General features: G+C 40.8%; 1 protein-coding gene across 1 annotated transcript in view; it reads left to right on the forward strand.

The window, feature by feature from the left end:
* Nucleotides 1-221: 221 nt before the first annotated feature.
* Nucleotides 222-21933, forward strand: part of snx19b (sorting nexin 19b) — a 32176-nt gene continuing 10464 nt past the window's right edge. Inside the window, exons 1-11 of the mRNA XM_034604403.1 lie at nucleotides 222-291; nucleotides 2268-2553; nucleotides 2703-2897; nucleotides 3187-4362; nucleotides 5245-5443; nucleotides 5684-5784; nucleotides 5903-6022; nucleotides 6230-6354; nucleotides 7671-7764; nucleotides 7906-8065; nucleotides 11017-11146. Coding sequence (XP_034460294.1) covers nucleotides 2350-2553; nucleotides 2703-2897; nucleotides 3187-4362; nucleotides 5245-5443; nucleotides 5684-5784; nucleotides 5903-6022; nucleotides 6230-6354; nucleotides 7671-7764; nucleotides 7906-8065; nucleotides 11017-11146 — 2504 coding nt within the window. The 5' untranslated portion in view covers nucleotides 222-291; nucleotides 2268-2349. The remainder of the gene's footprint in view (nucleotides 292-2267; nucleotides 2554-2702; nucleotides 2898-3186; nucleotides 4363-5244; nucleotides 5444-5683; nucleotides 5785-5902; nucleotides 6023-6229; nucleotides 6355-7670; nucleotides 7765-7905; nucleotides 8066-11016; nucleotides 11147-21933) is intronic.

The following is a 21933-nucleotide window of genomic DNA, read 5'->3' on the forward strand; positions in this document are numbered from 1 at the left end:
TAATTTTCTTAGAAATACATGCATGTATATATATAATATTACATTTCATTTAATGTTTTGTGTGGAATGCAGCTCCAAGGACCTGTACCGTAACACCGCAAATAGACGCGCATTGATTTTTCAAGCTGGTGTTTGGCGCTTTTATACACAGTCTATGGTTTAGCGTGACCGCGGTTCTCACAAACCGCCGTGCCGACGCTCGGAGTTACGTCACTATACCGGAAGTAAACAAAGCGGACCGCAGTGTTCGCCGTCCCCCCCCCCCCCCCCGTGCTGTGACAGCTCGTGCAGGTGAAACGCAGCTCTCTTGTTTTTTGGTCTTCTCGTTGAAATGTGTGTGTGAAGCCTCCTCACGTTGCTGTTGTTAGCTAACGAGTCATATTCTAATGCGACCAGTCTTAGGCCACAAACTACACAATTTAAGGTTGTTATGCGCTTTGGCTGATTATAACAAAACACGTGACATTATCACAGACTTCTGACAAGTCGACAGCGTCTTGGCTTCACTTCGGGATATACTTGACAGTGGAATAAACTATTATGTCTCTAATATTTCGACTGCCCCTTTGACATCTAGTCCCTACCCTCGTCTAATAAACATCATGTAACGGAGTAGGTCTTACACAGTCAACAGCACATTGAAGTGGACATTGTGTTGTTCGGAGTGGATTAACCTGTCTGCCAAATATCCAGAGGTTGTTTGTAACGGGCTCAGTAAACTACGTGAGGATTAACAGGTTGGTAGAAGCGGATTCTTGTTGTGTAACAACTGACTTGTAAAGTGTCACATTTCTCTGCGGGGTTTGGTGCAGAGCAAACAAGTTTGTGTGCAGCTAACGTTAGCTAATCCCCTCACCAAGCTGTTTGAGGTCGTTATCACGGATAAAGACAAATTAATACAAGTGTGATTGAACTGAACACTGGCTGAGGAGAGTAAAACCAGTAAACATTGGTCAGACATCGTGATACCGACGTTAGCTGCTAGCATAAACATGCTCGCAGCTTTATGAATGAAAATGAACTGGAGGTCGCTTGTATTTACACCATTGCTTTTTCTACGGTGGCATGTCAACATCTCTGCCACAGTCAGTGACATGAAGCAGCCATAACACCATAACTTCAGTTATATAGATTGTCATACTTCAGTCGTTAAATGAGATGGTTAAAGATCTGGTAAATGAATACATTACATATTACTTTACATGTCATTGAATTGACGCTTTTATCCAAAGGGACTTGCAGTAAGTGCATTCAACCATGAGGGTACAAACCCAGAACAGCAAGAATCATGTTAGTACAATTAGTCTTCGGTGGAAGTAGTATCGGCTGATCACCGATCACAGGGTCTATGTCTCTGTTTATACCACTGATTAACATGCCTGATCCAAGTGACAACTGAGGATCGAATTTCTCTTCCCCGCTCTATAGACACTAAAGGGCTGAATGAGCAGGACACACACTTTAACTTTCTGTGACTGTGTGGAAATCCTTTCACGTCACAGAAACAGTAGATGACGAAGACAGGCATTAATACCAGAGAGCAAGTGCCGGGCTGTGACAGGCTCTCACCTGGGAGTCGCACACAGAGGACCTCAGTAGAGGAGCTTATATGCAACCCAATCAGACAGACCACTACAATCCCCGCTCTACATGCAAATAAACATGCCCATTACCCTGTTTGCAAAGATGAAATTTATTTAAAAAAAAAGAAGACGTAATGCGTTTTAACTGACCTCGACACTATTGAGCGAACACACTGGGCCTGAAAGAAGAAGAAAGAAATAACTTCATGTATATAACGTTTGTCGAATTAACAAGAAGGCCTCAAATAATTAAGTTTTAGTCATAGACAGCGTTTCACTAAGTTCAGAAAGTTTCTCTTTACTCAACAACTTTAGCACAAACATCTGTTGCTTAAAGAGAGCACAAACACGTCAGTAGCATCACAGAGAAACAAATGGTGATCAGGCAGCATTTGTACTTACAGCACATCAGGTATAAACGATCGTTCAATGTGTCATCACTCAGTAGCCACCTCAATTCCTTCTCACCTCTGTTGAGAGTTGCACATGAGTGACAGCTATTTGTTTTTCCTCAACTGATCTGCATCCAAAGAAGCAGAGATACACACAGACACACACGCACACACACACACGAAACAAAAAAAAATAGTTTGAATGTATGTCAATGCTTGGTTTTTCAGACTGTCTCTATACCAGGACAGAGCAGGATCTAATCTGTATGCCTAATTGCTTTTATTTTTCAAGGTGTGATGTGGCTCTGGCATGTATAATCTCCATATCCCTTCCTGACGGTGTCAACCCAGACAGTAACGCCGTGGAGGGTGCCATGGCTGAGGTGATGGGACAGAGGAGCTTGCTGGGCTTTGGTGTGGTGTTGGCATGGCTGGTTCTGTTCCACCTGCTGGTCAACATCTGGCTGCTTTGTTTGTTCACCAGCCTGCTGGTGGTGCTCGGTGGCTGGCTTGGGTCGCAGGCAGTCCTAGATTCCAACAGTGTGGTTCATCTGGAGAGGTTTATCACACTGGAGCAGGTAACTTTTCTGGTATTTTGCTTTGTAACCATTTAATTGGTTATACTGTACATGGTTGAGATACATTTAACCGTAAGACTCTTTTGGGAAATAGGCTTCCTATACTTCCTGTATCACGTCATTCTCATTTTGTCCTTGCCAAATGTCAGGTTCCACCCTCCGTGGAGGCTGATCAACACTTGGACCAAGAGATCCACAAGACAGTGAGGAAAATCATCAGGGACTTTGTCACCTCCTGGTACTGCACGGTGTCCTCTGAGACTGGTTTTGAGACAGAAGTTAAAGAGGCCATGATCTGTATGGCCATGGAACTGAAAACGCGTGCAAGACATGTCGACAGGAAGGTACTTTAATGTAAATTCCTCTGTGTTGGCAGCTCTTTTTAATCTTATTGATAAAACAATAAGTTTACATTTACAGTTGCTTTAGACCCCTTCACTTATAACACACTGTATTCTGTTGTAGATTAATTTGTAAATGAACAAAATTGCCATTACAGCAATATTGACACTCTTAATGATAGAAACAGAATTAATAGAAACCACATTTACTCATGGAAGACCCTAATTTTAATTTTAGTTTCTAAACAACTGGACTTCAGAGGGGCAAGATAAACTTTTCACATCATTGCAGGAGCTGACCCAGAGGATCCTCGATCTGTTTGGCTGCCACCTGCAGGACTACATCAGAGCTAAGGAGCTGGTGACCGAGCAGCAGATGACCATGAGTCGTGAGAGCGAGCGGTTGTGGAAAGCTTATTCCAGTCTTACCACACCTCATCTTGCCATGACCAGTGACAGAGTGGAGCTAAACTACACCAGAGCATTTGTAGATTTGTTATTGCATGTTTTGGTGCCATTGCCGCACTTGGAGTCCCGAACTGGACGGTTTGTTGTTGGAGAGCTCATCACCTGCAATGTTCTTCTCCCTCTTATTGCAAAACTGTCTGACCCTGACTGGTTAAACATCCTTATAATTGAAATATTTGGGAGGTCCAGCAAACCCCAGGAACGCATTGCGACAGAGCCACTGACTCCATCACCACCAACAGATGAATCTGATCTCCCTGCATTACAAGAGATTGCACAGGTTCCTCAAAGGAATACTGAAATTCCTCAAGCAGGAGCACAGACTGAAATTGTCCCTGAGGCAGAGATGGCTGAGCTTGCTGCCTATGACGTCTTTGACTCAGAGGAGGTGGACTGTCCACAGAATAACACTGAAGAAGAAGAAAGTCCTCCACCCTTTCTAGAGCATTTCATGAGAGGAAGCAAGTCAAATCCATTTTACCAGGAAAATGACTCGGACCTTGATTCTCCTTTGGCTGAATATAAACAGAGTCCCACCGATTCACTGGTCATGATAGGCCAAGAGGAGGCTCTGGATGACAGATGCAAAGAGTTTACCACATCTGTTGAAAATAACATTGGTGTGGACTTGGAGGATGTTTGTCCCTGTCCATTGGATGTGAATTCAGAAAATCCAAATGGCTATGGCCCCTCATCAGTTGGGGCATCACAGGGGACTCCTAGTGTCAACAGCCTCCAGGACCTGGAGAGGGAGGCCAGTTCCCCACCAGTAAACCCAACCAGGGAGCTTCTCCTGAGTGTAGAACAGACTGGGTTGGGTAACCCTAATGAACTAGTCAGTCCCTCGCAGGTCACTTCTCCCATGCCAGCATTCAGTTTCCAGCCCCTCAGCAGCCCAGATGGACCAGTCATCATTCAGAACCTCCGCATCACTGGTACCATCACAGCTAAGGAACACAGAGGCACTGGCTCACACCCCTACACATTATACACTATCAAAGTAAGAAGTGTCCACTTCCTCTGTTCACCAATCATTATTTTGTTCATTTGTGATCCTGTACTTTTCCAGGCTGATGAAGGGCTCAAATATGATAATCCAAAGGGAAAGACAAGTTTCAAAGTTACAAATGAAGAATAGTGGAGTTTTTGACTACTAACAGCGCTGTGTCGCAATGTTATGTTAAATGGGTTAACCCCATTTTGCTTGTGTCATTCATGCATATGCACAGGATTGTGCATGTAAACACAAGACCATAAATGCCGTTCTACTGATTGACAGTTGTTGGCGGAAATGCACCAACAAATATACCAACTTACCAACAAAGAGAAGAAGACAATTGGAAATTTGGTTTGCCACAGCCCAACGTGATTTATATTGCTCGTCTTATTTCATCATTGTCCAAAACCCACAGAGGTTTACTTTCGATCGTAAATGATGATGAAAAGTGTCAACTTCAGAGCTGAAGCACGTTTGACTTGGGTGCTTAGACACACCTCACTTCAATTAATCAACTTCAGCTCAAAGAAGCTGACGATTAAACAAGTGCCAAATGGAAATAAGAAGCAACAATATGAAGAAAAGTGGCCTCTATTTCCATTCTCCAATTAATGCTTTATGCTGATTTTTTATTTTAACATTTTAAATTATCTAGGTCAAAACTATTTGTATTGGAATTTATTTCTAATGTTGGCATTTTGGACACAAACTGTTAAACTTCATTAGTTTTATAACTTAATTGTATTGAACATTGGTACAATAGCATTAGGCCTTAAGACATTTTACAAGCTGTGCCACAAACTGCAATATGTTGCACACAATATAAATTCTGACAGGAATCAACAGAAAATGTTAAGCTTTACAATTGGTTGTGTTGGTTTTCAGTATGAGACAGCAATGGGTTTTGAGAACCCAGGAAGCATCCAGTCCGGCTCTGATTATGCCGAAGTCGTACAGACAACTTGTGAGAATCCCTCTCACATTCAGCCGGTAGCCTATCACATGGTCAACAGACGATACAGCGAGTTCCTCAACCTGCAAACACGGCTGGAAGAGAAAACTGACCTAAGGAAACTTGTCAAAGGTAGGAGGAGTGAAGTCTGGCCTTTTTGTCTATTTTATGTATGAAATTTAAAATGGGAAACCTCTTGTTGATCCTAGGAGCCACCATTGTGCACTGTGGCCCAGTTATCTTTTGTCTGGTTTGGAGAAATCCATGCACCTGGATTTGCCATTTAGTCCTTGGACATTGTTTAGATGTTTGATTTATGTTTGTTACTTGAGCCAACAAACTTAATTTGACTGTTATCTTACTGTGCTGTAGGTGTAAAAGGTCCAAGGAAAATATTTCCAGACATGCCATTTGGGAACATGGACAGTGACAAGATTGAGGCCCGGAAAGGACTGCTAGAAACCTTTTTGAAGGTTGGTGGGTTGATATTTTATTACTTTATGAATTAAGGATTTTTATGTATATGCACAAACATTGTACATGGCTTTTGATCTTTGAGCTTGTAGACCTACATTCTGTTCTCTTTTTCAGCAACTCTGTGCCATCCCTGAAATAGCCAATAGTGAGGAGATGCAGGAGTTTCTGGCTCTCAATACAGACGCCAGGATTGCCTTTGTCAAGAAACCTTTCATTGTGTCACGCATAGACAAGGTTTGATCCTGAATATTTCACTGTGGTACAGCTGAATAATAATGTAGTTGACTTCACAATAAGAACATTGTATATGCTTAGTAATAACTATAATCAGACCATGATGCAACGATGTAAAGACACGATAAAAACTTGTTTGATGGTCTAAGCCTCTGCTGGGGTCATAATGGGTTTAAAATGCAGCACGTGTGTGTTTTTTGTGTGTAGATTGTGGTGAATGCCATTGTGGACACCCTGAAGACAGCCTTTCCTCGTTCAGAGCCTCAAAGCCCCACAGAGGATAACGAAGCAGAGGTGGATGGTTGGAAAATAAGTTTGGACAAGAAGAGCAAGTAATAAAAATAATAAATTATGATAAATAAGCACTTTTCAAAGCACTTTTCAAAACACAAATACAAGGGGCTTTACAATTTTAAAAAAATGAATGCAAACAATAGTTTAGTAGAAGTTTGGTTAATAGAATTTAGTTGTCAAAGGTCAATGTCCCCAAATAAACATGTTTTTTGGCCATAGTTATGACAAAATGTCCCTTAAATGCTCATCAAGATAAAATGATTACATTTTATATCCAAAAGTTCAGAGGTCAACTTCACTGTTACATCATTACGCAAAAACACTTTTCACTATGTGAGCACTGAGACTGAAGAGGAGATTGTGAACATATTTCCTGCAAATTGATTGGTCGGCTGAGGCAAACAACCACAAGGAGGTAATTCTATTTACAGATGTTTTCTCTTCATACTTTGATAAATAGTAATAATACTGAAGCTTTATTTATACAGCACCTTTCAAAAGAAAGGTACAAAGAGCATGACATTTGGAAAATCAAGACTAGAAATTTCAAATTAGATATAGCATTGATAAAATGCCTTAGATTGTTCCAAAATAAAGGGCCCCATTTTTAAAAGCCTGGTCACCTCTGGTCTTGTGGTCGAGAAAAACCCTGCCTAATGCAGCAGTCTACTTTGTAGGGGAGCAGCAACTGAGCAATATAATTAGGAGTCAACCCATGTTGGGCTTTAAATGTAATCAGAGAATATTTTAAAATCAACTCCAACTGGTAACCCTTGAAAAGGGGTTGAACATGGGTGAAATTGTGAAAATGTTATGGAAAATGTTACAGTCTCTATCTAATAGAGCATTGCCAGAATTGCCTTACCACACAAAAACATGGTCTTACAGTACAGGCGTATTAAAAATATTTCTCTCTGATGGGAGCTGGTGCAAATAATGTAGTTATAAGTTATAAAACTTAGTTTTCATTAAAAAACACAGTAAGGTGGAGAAGAGAGAAGCAGGTACCCTATCAGGGCCAGTTTTACTCCTAAGTCAGTTTTGCCATTATTTTTAATGAAAAAATACTATTAGTGACTTTGAGTGGGAAGCCTGTGAGGGACCATGTCTTGCATGAAAGGGGATTACATTACATTACATTACATTACATTTCATTTAGCTGACGCTTTTATCCAAAGAGACTCACAATAAGTGCATTCAACCATGATCAGGATTTGGGGAGTCTGAACCCGCTCTTTGTTGAACGTAAAAAAAGAGAACATCATTCCTAGCAGAGAACAACGGGATTATGGGAAATATTGATTTTCCAATATTGATTTTATCTTTGTGGTGAAAACATTTTTTTTACTCTCAGGTCTCGTCTGAAGTTCAGTAGTAAAAACAGTCCCTCTATGAACGGCTCTGACATAAGACCACCAGTTTTGTTCAGTTGGGAGCAAACCAGCACAGTAAGTATCTTACATTTGCACGACTGATATTTCACCATTAGTTGAAATCTACAGTAACTACATTTTACTCAGTTCTGTTGCATTTTGTTTGCTGGTTGACCTGATAATTTCCTCTTCCTCTTTTTTTCTGTTCCCTCGAAGGTTTTCAGCAGGATGTCCTTGGGAGATTTGCAAGCCTTTATCACTGAACAAGAAAAACTGTGTATCAGAGTTGAGTCGGAGAGGGAGGAGAGCGCAGTGGTCCGAGAATTCAGAGGCTATCTGGATAACAGCTTGAGAGGAAAGCAGAGTCAGGAGCGTGGTAAGAGCGCACAGTCTAGATACCTGAAATGGGAAACACTGGCCTTGTGTAAAGGTCAGTCAGGTTGTTAGTTGGTCAATTTCCCAGAGTGACTGTTGGTCATTTTAAAGGGATCAGAGGACTTTAAAAGTAAAACCCTTATCATCACATGTCTTCACACCCAACTGCCAACACAACACCATATGAAGCCGAGTTACTGCTTGTACTCTGCTGCGTCCACTGACCGAGGACAGGTCCTGAGATTGGAACTGTTGATGGCGTCCGGCTGGACTGCTGGAGGAACTGTCATAACAGTGTTGGCACCAGCAGTTAAGCTTATATTACAAAGAGAGCTGCTACAGCTAGATTGATGATCCTGAATATTTTTAATCAAATATTGTAATTTAGCTGAAATCCCAAATTTGTCTAGAGCCTTAAATGATAAGGCCAGCAATTTTCTGTATTCTTCATATTGTCATCAAATATTTAAAACAGTCTTATCCTTTAACCTCCAGGCCTCTCGTCATTATCTGTGCAATCATCATGTCTGCTTGTCTGCGTCACTCTGGCTTGTCTGCTTTCGTTTTCCTTCGTGTCGGACCAGCACACTGACTCACTCCCTGTTGTGTCTTCCTTCTTTCCTGTCTGCTTCACTTACCAGTTTCCATCCACCATCTGATCACAATTACAGCAGCGCCCTCTGATCGAAACCAGCTTGTGTTTTGCAGTCACTCATCAGACTCACCAGACCAGGTTATATATTTTGGCAACCTTTGGCATGCTGCTGTAGCTGAACAGACAAAAGCACAGGAATTGACTTGATGCGACAGACCTGTTTTTTTTTATTTTTGTTCTTTCCAAACCAAAAAGTTTCCACAAACAGTGACATGGGTCAGCCTGCATCTGAACCCAGTTTGGACTCTGCTCGGCTTTGGCAAACAGCCATCTTTGTTGATGTAAACTATATTTGTGGAATTATGTTTTCAATTTAAGCGTTGTATAACTTGACTCATTGGCGGGGAAGACAGCTGCACCATATGAAAGTGGGACTAAGTAGAGGAGAGAAGTGAAAGTGAACATTTCTCCTTTTGTAATATTCTAGGTTCACGCTAAAATCTTTTAAATAATTTGTGTCCTGTTTTAATTTTCTCTACATCCCATTATGACAACAGGATTTATTAAAAAGGAAAAAACTTTAATATCACATTGTGGTATGCATCCATTTTAGGTTTTGGGGATTTTCTACGATTCTATCTGCAGAGCCTCTCAAACTCTGTCAGGTTGGATGGGGGCTGTGGATTTTCAGGTCTCTCAAGAGATATTTGACTGGGTTCAAGTCCGAGCTAAGCCACTGCTGCATTGTCATGGCTGTGAGCTCACAGGGTCATAGTCCCGTTGGACAGTGAACTGTCAGCCCAGTCTGAGGTCCTGAGCACTCTGGACCAAGTTTCTGGGAAGGATTTCTTTGTACTTTGCTCTGATCAGCCCTGCCTAAAACCTGACTAGTCTCCCATTCAAAAACAACCCCACAGCATGATGCTGCCACCACCATTCTTCCCTGAAGGGGTGCTATTGGGCAGAAGATGAGCTGTGCTTGCTTTCCTCCAGACATGACACCAAACAGTTCAATCCGCGTTCATCCAACCAGAGATTGAGTCCTTAAGGTGCTATCATTTGGGACCCATGCCTTCGCCCCAACTCTACCCCTTAGCTGTCTTTACCTCTGAGATTGTCCTCCTTGTTGCATCACGCACGTCACCGCTCCATCTTTGTCCATCACTCATTCACATCATATGGAAACGATCTTTGCATTTGGTTGACATTGAAATAAGACCTTCTCTGTTTAATTGAATCCCAATTGCATTTCTTCCTTGTTCAGGCATCTGGCCATTGTCTCACTCACTCTGACTGGCTTTTTCCAGACAGTCCGAGTGAATGAAGGTTGAATGAAGTGTCTGTTCTGAACAGATGCTGCAATGTTCCACAACCAATATAACCACAGTGTGTTAACATTACACTGAATTTTAAGCAACCCAATACCTACATTCAATCCCTGCTGAATTACTGAGACTAAATCAATGGCCTTTCTTTCCAAATGTATGTAGTTTGAATTTCCCTCCCTGTTTCTCGAAACAAGGGGAAACACAAACCCATTGTAAAAAAATACTTGCAGCTGTCATGTGCTACACACGCACCCAGTGCAGCTAAGGCGTTACGTTTTCACATGCATTTAGGCCGAGGTAAGGAGGCCGAGAAAGACCCACACAGAACACATTTATAAAACAAATAAAAATGCATTTTTGAATAGTATTGATTTTTTTCAATATTCAAATTATAGCTGTTATTCTCAGAATGAGCTAACTCAAACACCAAAATTGAAAATTGTAAACTGGTTCAAGTTGCAAACATGGTTTAAGTTGTGACTCACATGATCCAAGAAGAAATAATGTAGTAAAATGTAGAAAGTACCCTTGAAAATGCACTGTATATCTTAACCCATCACTCTGAATAGAAAATCTAAATGAATTTAAGAATTCAAGTCACATCATAGATAGATGGTTTCCAAAGTACACTATTTCAGTGCTATTAACTCAGTAGTATAGACATTTTATTTATATGGAATATTATATTCCATAACTGTATCACCTTCTTGGGAATTTAAAATTCAAAAGATTTCTAATCGTTAAGAAAATTGCCTTGAATTTATTGCAAACAGGCGATCAGGTTCACAGCAATAATCACCTACCATGAGTAATTTCTCCCTCACTGCCACATGAGGGCAGTATTAATGAATGCATGTAGTGCTGATGTGACAACTGAACCAGGCTGTTTATCAGATGCACACTGAAGAAAAGACAACATCATATTGTAATCTGTCTGTCAGTCTATCTAACACAGTAATGAATTTATGAGTCTGCAGAGTAAAACCGGAGTGTTGTGTTTTTCTTGTGTCCTGTATGTCGTGGGCACAGCCTCTGAGATGGCGCTGGCTGAGGTGGCTCTGGACATCCTGTGTCTGCTGATGAAGGAGCAGTGGAGCTGGCTGTGCACTGAAAACGTCCAGAGGACCATCAGGCTGCTGTTTGGGACCTTTATTAACAGGTGACATGCCACATTCATTTGAAAAACACGAGTTGTCTAATAGCAGATGTCAAATGCATCCAAAAATCAATCAACATACTTAATTTAGATTTGGGTTTATCCATGATTGTGCATCTTTCATTCAAACATATGTCCGCACATTTGGGTCTGGACTTTTTCTGGTGTTTGTCCTTCACACATGGACAAGGCAGCAGTAGATTCTCCGGTCAGACGTATTCACAACAACACAGATATTCAGGTGATGGGTGGTGCATCAGGCAGAGGCAGGATGTAATGTAATAATTCTGCTGCGAAGGTCGCATGATTCTGTTCACAATACATTGACACCGGTGTCGCCTTATGTTCCTGTTCATCCAGGAACATAAATATGAATTCAGCAGGTTTTTATTAAGATCAGTTCTTCGTGTGAGTGATTAGAAAAGAGCAGAGGAGCATAAAATAATCCTTTTTTAATTGTAATCGAGGTAAAAAGTTTTAAATAACAGTGATATTGATTTGAAGTCATATCGCACAGCCCTAAGCCGTAGTATTGAGGTCCTGCTGATACACTTGCTTGACCAATCACGAGTCAGTTAGTTAGTCATGAAGTTACACATCAAATAAGTAATAAACCAAACTTGCTGGAAAGATTAAAACTTACAAGCATCAGTGTGATAAGAACTACCTAAAATGACAGAGACCCTCTTTGAGAAGATTTTATTTGATGTGTAATTTTACTTTTTAGTTTGGCCCATGTCCCATTTACTAAAATGGAAGAGGCAGGATTAATGACCTAGAGTGCAACCTTGTGCCAGGTAGCTATGAAGACACATTGGCTTCACTTTTGGGAGCCATCATGTCTTCCATCTTTACATGCACACTGACGACAGGAAAGGGTTTGTCCTCTGAGCTCAGGTTTTATTTAATTTCCTCAAAGATGTTGTTTTTTCTTTCAGTTGTCATCCATCTGTACCTTCGTCTGCACCAATATTCTTTGGCTTTGCTGAGCAGGGCAAAAATAATATATAGTACTGTGAGTTAGCTCAGTTAAACCCATCCTGCCATTTTCTGCTGTATTTCTGGGTGCAATGACAGCAGTCTAAATAAAGTAGCTCAGATGTTTCTCTTTCCAGCCGTGTATTGCAGAGTCTTTCCCAGGGTGTGTGATCAGTGATGATTTAAGAGACACGAACCACATACAGATTCCTGGGAAGAAAAGTCCATAACACCAAAGATGGTGGTTGTATGAAAGATACTCCTCCTCATGAATATCAGTCGAATGGGAAACATATCTAACTAATGGTGTTCTTGGATGGATGCAGGTGAATCCTTGCACATTTGTTGTAGAAGTATTATCTGTGGTAAAAATGATGTAATCAAGTTTTTTTTAGATGTGATTCAGTACATGCAACTCATATTTTCTGGTGATCATTGAAAGTGCAGGTGTGACTCTCTCCCCATTAATTTTGGAGCTTGACATTGTTGGCCTGAAAAAACTGCCGACACTTAACAAAAAGACTTAGGTATAATGTTGCTGGTGCTGCCATGCTAATCAGACTCCCAAACCTTTCTACGCTAACTAAGTTCTTCCAATTTATATTGCTGTTGATAAAAACTGTGATAATTATTGATGTCGTTTTATTGCCCTGTCCTAGCCAGTATCACAGATGATGTTGCACCAATTTATCTGTCTCCCTCTTGTGGCCAAGGCTGCAGGCTAGTTGCTGAAAATCAAAAGTCACTTCAATCCATGGAACTGACAAACATAACAATGATGATTATAATATGATATTGTAATATAACAGAGAGGAAACCTCACTGAGATTCTACACAAACATTGACTTTACCTATTCTTGGTTATCAGCAGATATCAGCTGCATTTGCAGAACCATCTTTCCACCTGACTGATGCTGCCTGCAGCAAAGCATTGGCTATCTCCCCCCTCACGTCGATTGCCTCTGAATGACTGTGTCTTCTCAAAGAGCTTTTACTGGCTTTTTCTCATGCAACAAAAAATGCAATGGAAACTTCTGCATAGGAGGAATTTGTATCCTCAGCCAGGTCAGGACATGGAGACATATGTTTCTTAGTGGAGATTCCACAGAGAGCGAGAGATGTTAATGAGCCATGGGGACTTATATACAGGCTTATATACTATTTGGATTGTCAAAAGAGTTGATATTTGAAAGCGACCCTGATTCCTTGCAGAGGTCTATGTCTTAAAAAAATCGGTGGCATCACTCGCCATGCAGTTATTAATTCAGAAACAAAACAGAAACATAATCAGTGAAGAAAAAAAATGCCCACTATCTGATAAGGCAAGCTTGCACTCGCTTTTTGAATAGTATGAAGGCTTTTCACTTCTGCATTTGCATTTGCAGTCTATGTGCACATGCATGCCTGCACTATTTGGCCCTTAAGAGAATGCCGACGCAAACATTTGTCACAGTGAGGTATATATCTCGTGCTGCCAGTAAACTGAACATGTAGACAATGTTCTCAGGTTGTACTGTTCGTGCTGTGACCTCACGTTCCCTGGGGTGTCAGTATCAGAATATAATTGCTTCACATTGATGCCAGGCCCCTCTATTTTAAGAAGTTCCACCAGCCAAGCATGAACGACCTTGTACTTTTGTTTAGCCTCATCTATATTAGGCAGCAGTCTGTCAACATGGCAGTGACAGCTCTCAGTGTGGCAGGTATCTCCTCTCATCAACTGATTTCTCTGTGCAGAGGAGACAAGATGCTTTGAATTGCTTGTAATAGAAACACCACATGACCAAAATAGTTCTGTTCATTTATTATTTTTATAGAAGAATTGAAACAAATGCAAAGCCTATTCCGCGTGCTGAGCTGTCCTTGTGCAAGATACTGAACCCAAATTGCCCCTGACATTCTCTTTGAAAATGTGCTGCCAATAGATGCACTGTATGATATGTATAATGAGTGTGTGAATGGGTGAATGGCAAAAAAATGGTACTGTAAAGTGCTTTGAGTGGTCATCTAGACCAAGAAAAGTGCTTTATAAATACAGACCATTTACCATTTAAAACATCAATAAATAAAACCAAAACAAATGAACAATAAAACTGTCCAGGCATGGGGCTACATAAAAGCAAAATGCAAAAATCAAGCAGGAATACCTAAAAAAAAATTAAATTACACAAAAGCCCAATTTAAAAACCTCTCTTGTAAATGGAAAAAGGGATTAAAGAATGATGTGAATAATTGTTCAAAATGTTAGCATATGTCAGGGTGCTTTAATGTGTCCTGGCCACAACCTTTGGGTTTTAGCCAGTGTTAAATGATGTTTACCAGAACAATGCTTGGGAATATTTGAATGCACTCCATCGAATTAAGAAACACAAAAGACAAAAGATGTAGCTATTTCATATTTTTCCATTCGTAGCTAAGCCTAAAAGCTACCAGCTTAGCTGCAGGGGCAGCAGTGTTGGTAGGTCCAGCATCATGGTGCAGACTCGCTTATGTTTCTTGAAGACGTTTCACCTCTCATCCAAGAGGCTTCTTCAGTTCTCCAACTGCAGGGGTGATGAGACACTTTGAGATGTTGGGATAAAGAAGAAACTAGAATGGCACTCAGTAGAGTATCTTCAATCAAGAAACTAACCTTCTATATATAAAACCTACTTACCGGAGATAACTGAGGAACTCAGTGGAGGAAGTGATTTTGCTTCCACTCTGTCCTTTATGTTATAAAAGCCATACACACCTCATTGTGCATTACTGCTCAGAACTGGTTTTTGAAATTTGAAGTGGACCTTTTTTCTGTTTTGGTCCATTTTTCGCATTAATAAATATATCCACACAATCTCTTGGTAAGCTTTTTTTCTGTACTGGGACTGAAAAGATTTGTCAAATATTGTGACAGGTTTTATATAATCTGACAGCTGTTAGCTGGAGGGAAATGGAAGCTGGAGGCAGCAAAATATGTATCCAGGCCAGTCCACAGCTTCAGTTATTGCACATATCCCAGAATCTAATTTAGAACTCAAAGTGAACAAAGCAAGTGTGTGCTTCTGTCTGAGAGACGAAACCAGGACCCAATGTTCGGTGGCCAAATCTTGTGTGTGTTTGGGACAGATCTGGCTGGAAATGCCGGCTCTCTTCTCATATAAATGGGGTCCAAGGTGAAGCTGTCGTTTGGGAGATGTCTGATTTTTATGGACTGGAAAGTGGGACAAGATCAGTATAGTTTTTTTCTCTTAGACAGCAGTCTGGATGGAAAATCCAACTGGAGCCAGATTGTTGTCAGGGTCTAGATGAACTGTGTCTAGATGAAGCAGAGTATAGCCACTTTGTGACAACATCACAAGCATGTCTAAGGATACTTAACGTTCTTTTTTCTAAAATGTGTCGGCAAATGTTGGGCTTCCTTCACTTTCCATATAAAAAGGTGCGCAAGTTCCAGTTGGTGACCATCTTGAGGCAAAGATTAATCCGTATAATTACTCAGTTTCACATCACAGACAGTGTGAGACTTGTTTCAGCCTTTCAAGAGTGTGATAGATATACGAGTCAAAAATATGCACATTGAGACACTGGCTTACATTCTCTGGACCACAGTGCCTGTAATCGTGTGTTGTAGAAACTGTCAGTGGTTTCATCAAGATCCATGAATTGATCCCTGGAAAATCTGTGAAAATGTGAAAAAATGCCTTATCTCACAATGTTAAAAAAAAGTCTTGTGATTTGATGTCATAAATATAAAATTGACTTGATTTTGCTGGAGCACCTGTCCTACCATGCTGATGCCTAGCAGTCTTTTTCTGTTTTTTCCTTGTTGGTCCAAAGGGCTTTCTACTGGATCACCTCTTCTCTGCCAGCTGCACCTGTCATTCTATGACATGATCCTTTATTTTTACTCCCTTAAATTGCATATTAACACTTCCATAAACAATTCAGTTCACAGCTTGATGAGGTGGTGGTGAGGTGAGGATGAAGGGGAGCATGGAGGCTTTAAAGCTTGTCAACATTTGTCATAGAGAACGCGCTCACTCTCAGTTTTCTTTTGCTCTCCCTCTCTCTGCTCCAGCTACACTGTTAATTAATACCCAGGCATCTCCATCTGACATCCAGTGGCTTGCTTGGGTTTCACTGGCGGTGAACAACAATTAGTTTGGCTTTGGGGAAAGTGGTTTCTTTCTCACTGCTGCACAGTTTAGCCCATGACCACATAATGGCATTTGGAGAGAGCTCAGAAGATGTGGTCTGAACTACAATATTAACCAAAAACAACATTATACTGGCTTTTGTAAGTAGTATGTTTTAATCTATGATTTATTATACGAGTCCTCTCGCACAGTATTTCGTAATCTGTTTTTCACTTCTCTGAGTCGACAGCTAGCTTTGGAATTTTCTGGAGCATGGGCAGACATTCTGTATCTAAGAATGCAGAATGTTATTCTGATTATTACAGTCAATACTATTTGAATGTAGATGATTTAGGTGAATTGTAAAGACCATGTCATCAAATATGATTAGTATGAAAAGGGGCATCACAGAACATCTTGCTTGTCATTACGGCACCCATGTTATCAGGCTACAGTGGCCGCACTGCCTGCATCAGACAACACGTGCTCCTGTGTGTGAGCCGTGCTGCTCTTCCAGAGAGTTGGGGTCTTAACTATTTCCCCAATGTGCTGTGCGCAGTTCACAGCAGAACAGACAGTGTTAATTATCTTTTACCACAGTTTCAATGCTGATGTTGAATATGCCACAAACATAAATATTTGCAACACTTCGTGTGCCTGTTATGAATAGCAAAAGCACACTAGCGTTTCTGTTGACTGAATCCATTCATTTGATTTAAAAAGGTTTTTATTGTTATTATAGGACAGGAAGATGCACGACTTCATACAGTAAAGTCTTGGCATTTAATTGAGTGCATAGGCTACTTTTATTCAAGGAGATAGAGTCACACTAGAAACCTTACCACAAATTTACTTTAAACAGGAAGTTGTAGCAGCAATTCATGAAGAAAAGCCCGCTTTCTAACAATCTTGTGTAACTTTTAATGCTGTTTTAAAACATTAAATGTCAGCGATTAAAGGTACACTTTGATACCAGTATTTTTAAAAATAATAATAATACATTTTATATGTATAGCACTTTTAAAAGGTACTCAAAGGCGCTTAACATGGTAAAAACAGTGACAATAAAAACAATAACAATAAGGTAACTTTAGACATTTTATATTATATTTGTCGTTTTTGTCTTTATTTATAGAGACACATTGAAGAGTCAAAAAACAGGGTGAGAAAGACGTGTAGTAAACGGTCGTTGATTATTTTTCTATTGTTGAAGCGTTGTGGTTGCATAAGGCCATTGCATTGATTCCTTTGGAGCTTTCATGAATAAGCATAACGGCAGCTATTTGTTGGATGTAATGTTGCAGCACAGTGCATCACCATGCAGACACACCTCATGGCTCCAGCTAGCTGCTGGTGTCATGTGTTGAGCAGATCCATATGGAGTGATGTTTACCCATGTCAACTGGGTCATTTGCCAGTTTGTCGTTTGTCTGCTGTTGGCTTGACACCTTGTTCTCCAGAGAGAGAAGAATATTTGGTTCAGGCACTGTGGTCTAAAATTACTCTATGTACGAATATATGTAGCTAAAATAGCCATCTGTGTCTGGCTGTGAAGAACTGACCGTTTTAGTCTAGTTGTGACTTCATCTGCGAGAAATTATTCTTGTGGACATGGTGTTTCATTTGTAGCGCTGCCTGACTTAACAAGTGTCAGAGATCATTTTTCATCTCGTCTTAAAATAACAGAAGACCTCATGCCTTGTTACAGTGTGAAGACCTAAGGATTCTCAGTGAGAGCGATGTGGGGAATCCAGGGACTAACTCTTCTCAATGATTGGACCCAAAACAGCGGCCTCTCTTCGACCAGGGATACAACATCTGGTTGTTTTCGCTGTGAGGAGGTGATACCAGAGTCTTGTTTTCTTTCTGCTCTGGTGCTATGTCCTGACATGTGGGTCCTGAACCAGACATGAGATGCAAACAGAAGAACCCGCATGGAAGCCCCAAGCTTCTTTTGTCAACAGGCTGAGTGTGCTGGTGGTCAGATGGCAGGGCCATACGTGATAGATTTGGCATTGGATGGAAAAGATGCTTGTTACATAATGGTGCGAGCTACCAGCCTGTGTTGAGAGGGGGAGGTGTGATATCCTCAGACAGGCTGTTCCTGTGATGAGACAGATTCAGACAGCTTGTATCTCATGCTGTGTTTCAGCCTTTTTTCCTTCTTTTTTTTTCTGTGAAGACATTTCTGAACTATAAATATTGACTTCTGTTACAGGCTGACAGTATTCTGCAGTTTTGTTCGTATGCCTTCAGATCTCCCTAATTTTGTCTAGGGGACATCATAGGTCAATTACCTGGGTTACTTCCTGTGGAGCTTATGAAACACACTTATCCCTTCAGCGCCAGTGCTTCCAGCCTCTGTCCATTTATCCTTATTTAGTGTTGGAAGGTTGTAGTGACATGGCAATCCTCCCTTGGCCAGACATGAAAGATAATACCGGTCATTATTGTCTACACATTTGATAAAGTTAGTTGGAGGACATGTGCTTCAGTGCTGGAGGACATGTGCTTCAGTGCTGAAGCACTGCTGGGATGTTTGCAGTGGACTTGATACATAATAAACAGTGTGTCTTAAATAAGGCCCCTTTGGCCCCTTCACATCTCTGGGGTGTGTTTTCACCCCTCACCTGAGCTGGGGCTCTGAGATGTGGCTCCTAAGTCATGGTTCATCTTCTGTCTCCAGAGACATACTTGTGCAAGTATGTCTGTTGAAAACTGTCTGTAGGCTTATTTTAGCTCAAACGTGACCTGGTTATACTTGTCTGTGTTCTCCATAAATGGTCACTAAAATAAACCCCAGTGGAGTCTAACACAGACATAGTTTCAGGCCAGCTCAGCTGATTTATATTAATTTACGTTTTCTTGCATCACACATTACTGATTTCCTGCCAAGTATTTGAAGCATCCCCCCTTTATCTTGATTGCTGCTGATTGTTGGAGCTGAGCCCAACAGTTGTTAATTTAATCAGTTGATTTAAACCCTTGAGCACTTGTGAATGTAACTGGTCTTTATCTCACAACTTTGAATAAATATGCCTAATCGTGGAAAACGAACATAGTGTCTTCCAGAGGTTTCTAAGGACACATGGTACTAATGGAGGCCTTGTAAATGAAGGGTGTTATGACTAAATGTCAAACTTCAAATTCCTGTTTGCTATGAAATTGGTATATACATCCTGGATGTATATTTGTGTAATTATTGGTTCAAACTATTTCTCAACATATTAGAAAAAATGTTCAGCGGATGTGGTTTATCGATACAAATATGCAACAGCATTCAAAGGAAACAGACCTTGCAAATAAATCATAATGTACGTGAGGCATGTGAAGCAAATGTCACTCAAGCTTGCGAGGAGACTATAATGTTAGTAAATGTTATATATGCCGATATGTGTTTTCTGGCTGGGTACGGTCTCTACTTCTGCAGTGGCTTTAAGGAAAGGGAAACAAACAATTCACATTTGCTTTTCTCAGGTTTCTGAAGGTTTTATAATAAATGTAGATGTAAACCAGACTAATGTTGATAATTTAATTTCCTCATACTATCTCGGATCAGGAATACTGAACATGTACAGTACTTCATTCATTCATCTCAACTGGACCCATGCAGAATAACCAGCAAACACTAGGTAGAACCTCTCCTGAGGCAGAATGGCTCAGTGGGTAAAAAATCATTTCTTGTGGCTCAAGTATCATTGTACTTTATATTTTCTCACTCAAAAGTTTATAAGAATTCAAATTTCATTGTGACTTTTAAGATTTAATATTTAACAGTTCTTCCTTTAAATATCTAAAAAATACCATGAATATGTTATATATTTTGTGGACTTGTGTAATAACATGATCCAAAATGTTTCCAGCAATGTTCAAACTCAGAGAAATCCCCTATTTTATTCAAGGTAACGAAACTTTTTATTTTGGTTGCTTTTTAATCGCATCATATCCACTTTGATGTACGTGATATGTATTCCATGTAGAACTCTCTCAGAGATCTCATCCTGAGCTCATATTGGGCTGGCACTGCCTACTCTCTACCCCTGCTGCTTGTGTACCTTTGGAAACTCAAGTTGCAATGCTTGAGGGGATTTTCCTCTCAGGATTATAGTGTGTCACCTGCACTGTAAACGTCTCTTTCCTGGCAAGCCCAGCAGAGGAGCTGGGCTAATCACTACCAGAGAGAAGAGCTGGCTATGTCCCTGTGTTCTTTCGTGAGAGCTGCATGTTTTTCTCTCAGGCGGCCTCGGGTCAGCGACAGTCACCTACTGCACAACACTTTTCTTTATGATTATTGTTGTATAGCCTACCTAAAAAGGCCAAGAATGAGGACACACAAATCTGCATGAAGTTTGTAAAGTTATCAGGCTCACATACCAGACTGGTGACATTTTGGATACTTCTGCAAACGAAATCCCCACATTTGTCACAGTGTGACTTTAAAACATTACACTTCACGCTTTGTTTTAAGCCCCATTAGTCTTGGGCCAGAGAGCAGAACTTTCGTTAAACGAAAATGTCGTTGACAGTGGAGCTGTTTGTTTTCATGGTAGCAATAACGCTGCACCATGTTAGACTCAACCAGACCACAATCTCTCATATAGAATTACTTGGCATTTGTCAGCTCTAATTGGTTGAAAGCACACAGCTGTGTGTGTGTGTGTGTGTGTGTGTGTGTGTGTGTGTGTGTGTGTGTGTGTGTGTGTGTGTGTGTGTGTGTGTGTGTGTGTGTGTGTGTGTGTGTGTGTGTGTGTGTGTGTGTGTGTGTGTGTGTGTGTGTGTGACCCATCTCAGGGTTGGTCGTGTGTCAGTTCGGGTATTAATGTGACATGAATGGAGCCAAGACGGCATTAATGTTGATCTCTGTGGGCCACATGTGATTAAATTGTGGCTGAGGGTTATTATAACGCCACGTGTCTGTGCTGACCAGCCACGGGGAAACAAGACACCAAAAGTGTCCCAGTAAAACCAGGCCCAGCACATACTGTACGGGCAAACACTTAAACATAACACAGAGAGACAGAGCTGACCTCAGACAGCAGGACAGAGGGCTGTAAAACAGCAGCAGTTACTGTTCATATCTTTGGTGTTCAGACCTGCAAGGATTGGATCTGCTCGGTATATCTCTGTCTCTCGCTCTCTCTCTCTCTCTCTCTATCTCTCTCTCTCTCTCTCTCTGTGTGTGTGTGTGTGTGTGTGTGTGTGTGTGTGTGTGTGTGTGTGTGTGTGTGTGTGTGTGTGTGTGTGTGTGTGTGTGTGTGTGTGTGTGTGTGTGTGTGTGTGTGTGTGTGTGTTTCTCTGGGTTCCTCTGGGTTCCTCCCACAGTCCATAGACATGTTTTGTCTGCTTGTTGGTGGACCATCTCCTCTGTGGCTGTCTGTAGTCAGCACTATAGAAATTATATGACAAGCTTACAGAAGGTACTGGTCGAGGAAGTCTATCCATCCATTATACTATTATATAGCTTCTTCAGACTCACTTTGCACACGTTGAAGGCGGTGGCGTCTGCTGTTACCTACCTGCTCTGATTGAATCATTGGACCAGTTCCCCTCTCATTATTGATTACTTTTAAAAATATAAAAAACAATCGAAAGATTGTAACACAGTACATTTTAAAAATGTGGTGGAGTAGAAAGTACTGATATTTGTTGATTTATGTAGTGGAGTAGGGGTAAAAAGTACCTGAATACCTGAATCTA

The sequence above is a fragment of the Hippoglossus hippoglossus genome, chromosome 13, assembly GCF_009819705.1.
Source record: "Hippoglossus hippoglossus isolate fHipHip1 chromosome 13, fHipHip1.pri, whole genome shotgun sequence".
Lineage (NCBI taxonomy): Eukaryota > Metazoa > Chordata > Actinopteri > Pleuronectiformes > Pleuronectidae > Hippoglossus > Hippoglossus hippoglossus.